This window comes from Rosa rugosa, chromosome 3, assembly GCF_958449725.1.
Source record: "Rosa rugosa chromosome 3, drRosRugo1.1, whole genome shotgun sequence".
Classification (NCBI taxonomy): Eukaryota; Viridiplantae; Streptophyta; class Magnoliopsida; order Rosales; family Rosaceae; genus Rosa; species Rosa rugosa.
In genome coordinates, this window is record NC_084822.1 from 11,433,057 (window position 1) to 11,444,200 (window position 11,144).

General features: G+C 36.6%; 1 protein-coding gene across 2 annotated transcripts; it reads right to left on the minus strand.

The window, feature by feature from the left end:
- Window positions 1-2,812: 2,812 nt before the first annotated feature.
- Window positions 2,813-10,764, minus strand: LOC133739459 (kinesin-like protein KIN-4C). Of its 2 annotated transcripts, XM_062167239.1 has the most exons (14): window positions 10,252-10,762; window positions 10,014-10,100; window positions 9,530-9,620; window positions 9,392-9,423; window positions 8,928-9,010; window positions 7,231-7,293; window positions 6,955-7,105; window positions 6,635-6,725; window positions 6,483-6,514; window positions 6,021-6,103; window positions 4,465-4,527; window positions 4,189-4,339; window positions 3,582-4,025; window positions 2,813-3,312 (listed from the first exon to the last, which is right to left on the minus strand). In XM_062167239.1, the coding sequence occupies exons 1-14, from the start codon at window positions 10,579-10,581 to the stop codon at window positions 3,184-3,186; spliced, it is 1,830 nt and encodes a 609-aa protein (XP_062023223.1). In that variant the 5' UTR covers window positions 10,582-10,762; the 3' UTR covers window positions 2,813-3,183. The 2 variants fall into 2 exon arrangements, with proteins under 2 accessions (XP_062023223.1, XP_062023224.1); XM_062167240.1 differs by lacking the exons at window positions 6,021-6,103; window positions 6,483-6,514; window positions 6,635-6,725; window positions 6,955-7,105 and having other exon boundaries at window positions 10,252-10,764.
- Window positions 10,765-11,144: the final 380 nt, after the last annotated feature.

Sequence of the window (11,144 nt, forward strand, 5' to 3'; positions counted from 1 at the left end):
CCCCCTCGTCTCGCCATCCAAGACCGCCGGGGAGAAGAAGATAGAGAGAGAGCTAGGTTTGTTTTTGGAAGAAGATGATGGAGATGAACAGAGGAGAGAAAACCTGGAAGAAGAAGAGGTAAAAAGAAAAAACAGAAAAAGAAAAAAAGAAAGAAAGAAAGAATAAAATTAATTTTAAAAAAAAAGAGTAAGTGAGGGTATAATAGACTTTTTAGGGGGGAAACCACTGCCACGTCAGCAAGATAACGGAGTGTTTGACGGATGTCTGACGGTAGGGACCAATTGGGAAGAAATTGGGAGTTCAGGGACTTTTTAGGTGAAATTCGAATGTCAGGGACTGAAACGATGAAACCCTATAAGTATAGGGAGTAAGCAGTATTTAATCCTTAAATTAAATTGCATTGACTAATAAGAACATTGCGATTCATCATATATGTCTTATGTCTTTTGCTTACAATAAGCAAATTGAAAGCACTATTTGTGTTACTCCACTGATTTATTGTAACCTCTTGATTTTCCACTGAAACTAAATGTTTCTTAATCCGATTATCTAGGAACCTGATGTTCCTTAAGAGGTTTTTATAAATTGAAAAATTGAAACCTCAAGTTTCTTGGATCTCCAATTATATGAGGGCCTGAAGTCCCTCCTCTTTATGACTACACATTTATATGTGTGAGGTTCTCCACGTGATAAAGTTTTATGGATTGTAGTCTTCAACTCGAAATTTCGAGTATACATTTTGTCAACAGTTCAAAATGATTTTGGTCTGTTGCAATTCTCAATATTTCACAATTGATGTTTACTAAAGGTAAAGTAACATTCATATCAAGAGTTGTAGATCTTGATTTGTGGCTCCAAATGAGCTACTATCATGTTACCTAATTTGAAGTATTGTCGCACTAAGTGCCTCCAATGTGGTTAGAGAATACTATTTGCTCTCTCATGTCAAATTTGTATAGTAAATTGAGGCATATAATGTCATGAACCAGAAGTTCATTGAATCAAATACACTATTTTGGCATGTGAAGTTGTGTCATCTTTTGTCTACCATGTTGCGTGGAATCACTTACAAGTTTTGATGACTGCTAACCTTACACACAAGGAAATTGTTTATTTACCGCATATTTGCAAGTTGTCACTTTAATGAGACAATCCTCCTGCCATGAGGGAGAGAAAGATTGTTCCTGAAGAACGACATGAATTGGTGTGAGATATTTATCCACCGTCTCATTTTGATTTTGGGAAATATCTAAGCTAGTGATTTGATAAAAGATAGTGACAAAATTATATGCTAAATGCAAAGGCATCTGCTTGGGTTAAAGTCCCAGAGACCAACCATATTAATACAAATAATGTAGACTCCATTTGATTTGTGGGATGCAAGTGTATCCAATTGACATGATTCTCCTGAAGAGAATGTCATTAAACCATATCACAGCTCCTAATATGGCTACACAGACAAAGGGTGTAGGTACGCCATTAGGAAATGAGGTCTTGGTGATACAATAATAAATCAATATGGTTGATAATTGATAACTCAATTTTGAAACCAAAAGCTTTGGTTTTGAAGTTGTTAATACCTATAACCGATTCGAACTGACCGAGTGACAGCCCTAGTTCTGACACATGATGCACGCCTGGAAGAACTAGTATTACATTTTTGTTGGTTTGATAAATTCGGTTTTTATCTTTGATTTTTTACTCTGTTAACTATTTACAAGCATAGTTAATAATTGGTCGTATTATACGCGAATAAAACACATATTTATACGTACTTCATACTTTTAAAAGGGACTCGTTAAATTTCTCGTATTTTTATACACGATTTTTATGTTTTTTTTTCATATTTTATCCATATTATTGAATATAAATGAATATTTTAAAATTAAAAAAATTACTTATTTAATTAATTAAAAATATTTTCCGAATTTTTCAACGAACTATTTAATGAAATGTCTAAATAATACACGTACCTATTTTTCATGTATTATACACGTCCCGTTTTTTACTAACTATGTCCACAAGTGAACCGGTACGTTCTTTTCACATTTTTGAAACGTGGTCTTGTGCTAATAATATATGACTCTTGACATTGATGCTTGCATGTATGCATGTGAATTATACCAAGCAATTAGGTGAATTACATCAACAAACGTAAAAACTTCAAATACAATGAAAGCTACCATACAAAATTATAAAAGACATTTTCTTGCAATCCAAATAGAATTTCAGCTTGTTTTTTCAATCAATGAATGAGAAGATGGTAAGTGGAGAGGAAATAGAACAAAGGTGTCTAGCGTATACGGAATAGTAGTGATATATTTTGAAACATAAAAAAAATTACATACAGTTTTAATCATCTGAAAAAGCCATTGAAACATATAGGTTGACATGATCAGTCATAATTAAAGCGTTCAATTCTATCGATAAGCTGTGTTGCATGCAGACCATAATTGTCTTGTCCAAAAGACAACATATATTCCTCAAGGAGCTTCTCACTGTCTTCATCAGCTCTTCTGAATTTTCTTTTTTCCACCACCAAATACGAAGCGTAGAGTATTCATTTTGCACTGTGGTAACTTTCAGTGAGACTGAAGGGAATAGATTCATTCTCTCTGCAAATAAATATCAGCAATTGCTAAAAACCTAAAAACCAGTGAATGATCATGACATTCATTTGAGGTGTATAATACTTTCAGATATGCATTACTAAGGTCTCCCAGTCACAAAATTGGTGGCCTAAACTTCAAATTGAAAACAAAATTAAAGGTTGACTAGGTTGCCAACATTTAAGTTCTCTAATAACCCAAGTAAAATAAGAGAATTTAAATTTAAAACATTTAGCAGTTTGCTCAACTGTGTTATCTTTGTTATGCAGAAGCACAAACAAGTATGAAGTATTGCCAAAATAAGAAGAGTAAAACAAAAATCCACTGGACAGATAATTTGATGTGGTTCACCATAAATTCTAATGGACTACATCCATGGACAGTAAGCGAGGAAATTAAGGCAACATCTAAAGGGGAGATTACAAAGACAAATAAGTTGGTTTCTTGCTCTGTTTGTTTGCCTTGACGGACAGTGGGGAATTTCTTGCCACTGCTATTGTGTGAGAACTTTCTCAATCAATTCACTAGCCAAAAGGGGCATCTACTCGCAAAGGACCAACCTTCTTTTATCTGTCATTTCCTTCTGCTTCCTTTAGGCCTTCCATATTTACTGGTACTGAGGAAATTGGGTCTACAATAACAAGCTGATTCGCTGGCTTTCTCCCTTTTTTGTGGGCCAGGTTTTGCAGCATTTGTACTCACCTGTAAGATTTAGAACTTTGGGTTAGAGCAAGGAAGAAAAGGATAATGAACTCCAGCAAGCATAAAGTAGCTATTAGGGGTCAGAGGTACATTAAAGCAAAAATTCTGAAAGCTTGTCAAATCCCGGCCAGATAATAATTAGTAAGAACAACATTGGCAGCAGGAAGCAAAGTACTTAATAGAGAACATTTAGTTAATCTATCAGATACTACAAAATTTTAAGCTTCCTAAGAATATAAAGTGGAACTCGAAAAGGTAATGACGCATACCAATATGTTCCCAATTTCAGTCAAGGGTTTCTTTCTTGCTCCAAAGTTTCCTTCTGGTTCAGCAGCCTTCTGAACTAGTGTACTCTGAAGTAGCATTGCACCTTCAGAAGCCTCTATGCTACTCTTCACTGTTTCACTGGTGTTTGAACTATTCAGAACGCCGTTAGAAATCTCTGATAGTGGCGAGTCACTCGACTTGATTGGGACTGCTTTCCTATTGCTGCACTTAGATACTGCACAGCCACATGAGGCACCACAGCTTCCACCCTTGGATCGACATTTGCATTTCATCGTCTCGCACAAAGAATTCTTACTATATGAGCAGCAAACTGGAGATGCAGTTTCAGATGTTACAACTGTGGAATTTTCTGATGCAGATGGACTGATGTCATCCACTAACTTGTAACCACTCCCAACAGATGCAGTATGCTGACTCCTAACGTCCTGATTAGCAGATAACATAGCAGGGAGGCTTAGAATAACTCATAAAGAAAATCATTTATTACTCTGAAAATGTAACTAATTCATTCCTCATGCCACTACAATTCAGGCTCCAATTGAAGAGAAGTTAAAGTTCAAAGCATGGCCAAAATTCAACTCCACAAACCTGCGACTTCCCATGATCAAGCTCAGCCTTGTGCAATCTTAATTGTTCAACCATACTACTGACGCTGACTACTTGAGCCTCCAGGTCAGACAGGTCTGTTATATCTAAATCCTTCTCGAAGCTGTCAACCTCTTTCTCCTGGCATGAGCACCTTAAGATGGAAATAGGGACAATGGCACAAGTCAGAAAACATAGGCATAGAATGATCACATACTATCATTAAGAACAAGTTTACAACAAACTTGCAAGAAGAAAGTTCATATAATAGCTTCTCACCTTGACTTTTCTTGTTGCAGTGCCTCTACTTCATCTTTAAGCTTTTCAGCCTCCTCAGCCATCCTAGACATTTCAAAATGAGAGATGATCTTAATTAGCAAGAAATCTCAAGCAGAACCATTACAGTGTACCCTTAAGACTTTAGAACAAATCACAACAAAATAACTCCTACTACATTCATGCATAAAAGTTCATGGTACACTAGAAACTTTCAAGGTCTTTGAACAAACAAAACATCAAACAAAAAAAACAAGTATCTCAATTTTCAAAAACTTCATTTGAACAATGCATTCTTGAACTATAGAATCAAAACCTACAAACCCCATCTATGTAATGTCATAACCTAGTTAATTCTCATCCAAGTGATTCTCACTTATATTAACCTCTCGGCCATCCTAGCATTCCAAAATGAGACATGCATTTCTTAATTACCAAGAAATGTTCAGCAGACTGCAGAACCATTCAAATGAACTCTAAACTTCATGTAACAGATCACAACATATTAACAACCAGATGCTAAAGCCATGCATAAAGCTTCATGTAACAATAGAATACTTCAAGGTCTGCCCAAGACAAAAATTTAAACAAAAACAAAAACAAACAAATGTAACTGATATCATATTTTCAAAAACTTCATTGAACAACCATCTCTGGAATGTCAAACCTATAAACCTATAGACAATGCATCTCTGGAATGTCAAAACCTAGTTTATTCATCCACTCAATTTTAGAATATGAATGATATTGATTCCTCAAAAAAGAGGGGAATCTAAGTTTGATCTGTCGTTCAGTGAGATAACTCAAACAAATAGTCAGCCAAGTGTAAGCGTCTGTTGATATTTGAAAGTTGTTTCACATGAAGAAAAAATCACCAGGATCCATGTATGTAATCCGTTGATACTTAGAATGTTATTGGACCCACTAATTACAGTCCCCTGCTTTATAAAAATGGCATCTAAGTTCTTTTAATGTAGAAAACCTGAGAGATTCATCTGGTGATAGATTCTTACTAAATTGGGGCTTTAGATTTTGCACCTAAAAGATATTTTTAGTTCTCGGAATCTTGTTAATCCCACTGTGCCTAGTCTCCCTAAAACCATATAAGTTAAATGTGAAAGTACAAGTCCGGAAGTGACCATATGTACTAAGTTTCCAGAAGCACCGATGACATCTAGTGCCTATAACTTTCTTCATAACCGGACACGTTAATCAGAAAAGATAAAATTTTCAAGAAAACAAAGTGTTAACCACGCTACTCAGCAGCTGCACAGATTGGAAAGACTGCATATCCAAAGTATCAACCGACACAGTCCTCTTTAACCCCAGTCAACTTTAAAATTAGATGAACCAGATGATAATTACTGCTTTTATTTTTGGTAAACACAAATGCCAGATATTATAAATTTGTTTTCTTGTTTTAACTAAACAAAACCCGTACTGATCCAAACCAAGAACTAAAGTACTAAACCCTTCAGACAATTGCATAGCTGAAGAGATGAGAATATTATTACTAGACTAATTAGAGAAACATGGAAGAAAACAACAATTAGACTCACTCTTCTACTTGATGTTCATATACACCACATGGCTCATTCAACTGCTCTGTGACTTCAGCCTCATGGTCAATTTCCTGCATCAGCTGTATGAATGGTTTGTATAACAAATTATTAAAAACTAAAATAAAATCAATGGAAGAATATAACTCTATGAAGATTATATAATTATACAAAAGTGCTCTCGCCTCTTTTCCAGTTTATAATAGATCTTTTAGTACCCTTACGAAAAGATTTCTGTTAATGTGTTTGATCCCAGAACAGTAATATTGTCTAAGATTGAAATCACATGACTCGTAAAAAGTGGAAGTCAAGAACTATACCAAAAGAAAAATACATAAAAATGCAAGACAACAAACATATTCACTAATATTTTACCCATAGACATTTATACTATGCATGAGTGTATGGAACAAACATATCAAAACACCCACAAATATTGACCACAGTTCAGTTGTGAAGTACCTGAGTTGCTGTATTATTCCCATTTTTGCCACCTACATTTGTTTAACCAGAAAATGAGGGAATAACATCATTTATTATGTAAGCAACAGAGGAATTAAGCCAACTGTAATTTATCAGGAAGCAAAAGCCAACTCAACAAGTACGTTTCTGACCTCTTTTTAGCAACAAAGCCTTGTGAGATTCTAAGAGCCGTCTCTGCTGTTTAGTAGCCACAGATGCTTCTTCAGTCTTTCTATGCAAAACCTGATGCAGAAGGACCAAATGTCAGAGTAATACTGTAGATGAATCTCAGATAGAAAACATTTCATTCAGACAACATAACTGGAAGGCTTAGACTAACTCATAAAGAAAATCATGTAGTACTCCGAAAATGTAACTAATTCATTCCTCATGCCACTACAATTCAGGCTCCAATTGAAGATGAGTTAAAGTTCAAATTTTTAAAGCATGGCCAAAATTCAACTCCACTAACCTGCAACTTCCCATGATCAAGCTCAGCCTTGTGCAATCTTAATTGCTCAACCATACTACTGACGCTGGCTACTTGAGCCTTCAGGTCAGACAGGCCTGTTATATCTAAATCCTTCTCGAAGCTGTCAACCTCCTTCTCCTGGCATGAGCACCTTAAGATGGAAATAGGGACAACGGCACAAGTCAGAAAACATATGCATAGAATGGTCACACACTACCATTAAGAACAAGTTTACAACAAACTTGCAGGAACAAAGTTCATATAATAGCTTCTCACCTTGACTTTTCTTGTTGCAGTGCCTCTACTTCATCTTTAAGCTTTTCAGCCTCCTCAGCCATCCTAGACATTTCAAAACGAGAGATGATCTTAATTAGCATGAAATCTCAAGCAGAACCATTAAAGTGTACATTTAAGACTTTAGAAAATCACAACCAAATAACTCCTACTACATTCACGCATAAAAGTTCATGGCACACTAGAATACCTTTTAAGGTCTTTGAAGAGACAAAAAATCAAACAACTGAAACAAGCAACTCAAATTTCAAAAAATTCATTTGAACAATGCATTTTTGAACCACAGAATCAAAACCTACAAACCCTAGCATCTATGCAATGTCATAACCTAGTTATTCTCATCCAAGTGATTCTCACTTATATTAACTTCTCAGCCATCCTAGACACTCCAAAATGAGACATGCATTTCTTAATTACCGAGAAATGTTCAGCAGACTGCAGAACCATTCAAATGAACTCTCAACTTCATGTAACAGATCATAACATATTAACTACTAGATGCTAAAGCCATTCATAAAGCTTCATGTAACAATAGAATACTTCAAGGTCTTTTGAAGAAAAAAATTTAAACAAAAACAAACAAAAGTAACTGATATCATATTCTCAAAAACTTCATTTGAACAACGCATCTCTGGAATGTCAAACCTATAGACAATGCATCCCTGGAATGACAAAACCTAGTGTATTCATCCAGTCAATTTTAGATATGAATGATATTGATGCCTCGAAAAAGAGGGGAATCAAAGTTTGATCTTTCTTGCAGTGAGATAATGCATCCCTGGAATGACAAAACCCTATAGACAATGAATCCCTGGAATGACAAAACCTAGTGTATTCATCCAGTCAATTTTAGAATATGAATGATATTGATGCCTCGAAAAAGAGGGGAATCAAAGTTTGATCTTTCTTGCAGTGAGATAACTGAAACAAATAGCAAGCCAAGTGTAAGCGTCTGTTGATATTTGAAAGTTGTTTCACATGAAGAAAAAATCAACAGGATCCATGAATGTAATCCATTGATACCTTAGAATTGTTACTGGACCCACGAACCACAGTTCCCTGCTTTACAAAAATCGCACCTAAGTTCCTTTAGTGTAGAAAACCTGAGAGATTCATCTGCTGATACTCTTCCTAAATTTGGGCTTTAGATTTTCCACCTAAAAGATATTTTTAGCTCTAGGAATCTTGTTAATCCCACTGTGCCTGGTCTCCCTAAAACCATATAAGTTATATGTGAAAGTACATGTCAGGAAGTGGCCATATGTACTATGTTTCCAGAAGCAGTCATGACATCTAGTGCCAATAACTTCCTTCATAACCGGACACATTATGTTTTGATGATTAATTGCAATCAGAAAAGATAAAATTTTCAAGAAAACAAAGTGTTAACCACGCTACTCAACAGCTGCACAGATCAGAAAGACTGCATATCCAAAACCGACACAGTCCTCTTTAACCCAAGTCAACTTTAAAATTAGATGAACCAGATGATAATTACTGCTTTTATTTTTGGTAAACACAAATGCCAGATATTATAAATTTGTTTTCTTGTTTTAATTAAACAAAACCCGTACTTCTCCAAACCAAGAACTAAAGTACTAAACCCTTCAGACAATTGCATAGCTGAAGAGTACTAGACTAATTAGAGAAACATGGAAGAAAACAACAATTAGACTCACTCTTCTATTTGACGTTCATATACAGCACATAGCTCATTCAACTGATCTGTGACTTCAGCCTCATGGTCAATTTCCTGCATCAGCTGTATGAAATGGTTTGTATAACAGATTATTAAACACTTAAATAAAATCAATGGAATAATGTAACTCTATAAAGAAAATATAATTATACAAAAGTGCTCTTGCCGCTTTTCCAGTTTATAATAGATCTTTTAGCACCCTTAAGAAAAGATTTCTATTAATGTGTCTGAGCCCAGAACAGTAATATTGTCTAAGATTGAAATCACATGTTCTCATAAAAAGTGGAAGTCAAGAACTATACCAAAAGAAAATTACATAAAAATGCAAGACAACAAATATATTCACTAATATTTTACCCATAGGCATTTATACTATGTATGAGTGTATGGAACAAACGTATCAAAACACACACAAATGTTAACCACAGTTAAGTTGTGAAGTACCTGAGTTGCTGTATTATTCCCATTTTTGCCACCTACATTTGTTTAACCAGAAAATGAGGGAATAACAACATTTATCATGTAAGCAACAGAGTAATTTATCAGGAAGCAAAAGCCAACTCAGCAAGTACGTTTTCTGACCTCTTTTTAGCAACAAAGCCTTGCGAGATTCTAAGCGCCGCCTCAGCTGTTTAGTAGCCACAGATGCTTCTTCAGTCTTTCTATGGAAAACCTGATGCAGAAGGACCAAATGTCAGAGTAATACTGTAGATGAATCTCAGATAGAAAAAATTTCATTCAGTAACTTTATCTATAGCATCTTAATCTTAATGGAAACATACACTCAAAGTCTTCAGCTATGCAAATGTGGATACGTAAATTTGTCAGGAACAAAAATACAATAATGCGGTTTCATAGCTTTGCATGTCAATATGGACACAATCAAGATAGATTTACAGGCCATTTCTTAGTCCTACTTACGCAATGCTGCTGATTCGAGATGTCTGAACCATAGTTGATACTGTTCATTTGGATAAGATGATAAACCGGCCAAACTACTCATCCCTTATTCCCAAATTTATAGCCCTCATCCCTTATCACACAATTGACCAGTAAAGACGTATACCTGATGAAGTTGCTTGTCCAACAAAGCTTTCTGCAATCGGAACTGCCCAGATTCTAGTTTCATCTTCCATTGCGTTTGAATTTGAACCTAAACATGACAAATTTTGTTATTAGGCGTGGAAGCACAAAACTTAACTATATTATCAGATACAGACATGCAATACTATCACCAAACAAACCCTCACAACATCAAGAAATTCAAAGCAGAGAGAGAAGCCAAAGAAGACAATTGGTCTCACCCTGAGTGCGTCTTGTTCATAGGCGTGGCTCGAAGGAATCCAGTGAAGCCTATAGAGCCTGCTAGAAGCACCAGCACCAACCCTGAGTGTGCCCCCTTGCCTCAGCTCTACTCGAACCCCATGGACTGCAATTAGACTAGGGATGAGTCCGAGCAAAAACCCTAAAGAGAAATTGAAAGAAAGACAACGACCTATACCTGATAGAGAAAGCTTTTGCCCAGAAACAACGACATGTCGTGTAATGCCGTCCAGCTCTTCGACTCTGACCGCCACGTCAGCGTCCACGTCCTCAATCGCGACCGTCCGTTGGGACACGTATCCCCGCAGCATCTCGGCGACGTCGCTTTTCCCCTATTTCACCGTTTCGGATTCGTCGTCGTTCCTGGACCACGCGCCGGTCGCCAAGCCCTCAAGATCGGAATTCGCCGCGGTGCTAGTTGACCGGACGTCGCCAAAGCCAAGAAAGTCTTCGTCGGAAGCCACATTGTACGGTTCGTCGGAGTCCATGGCTGCTGCGACCAGTTCAAGATTCAGATTACTAAAATGTAAAAACTGAAAGAGAAAAAAAAAACGATAATCAGAGAAAGAAATAGAAGAGAGGCGGAGGGGGAGAGAGGGGGGAAGAGAGAGAGAGAGAGAGAGAGAGAGAGAGAGAGAGAGAGTTCAGAAGCAGCAGAGGAAGGCAAGAGCCCCTGCAAGTCCTAGGCAAGCGATCACAGAGATAGTGATCTTCATCGAGGTCTTCACGCGACGAACAACAGTACGAGCGGCTCTTGAATATTGAACCTTCGCCCTAATCTTGCGAACCTTTCTTGCATTTCTTGCCAAACTTTTCTGCTGATGCCTATTTTGCTTCCGGTTAGGTCGAAATGTGGCGGCCTTGGCCAAACTGT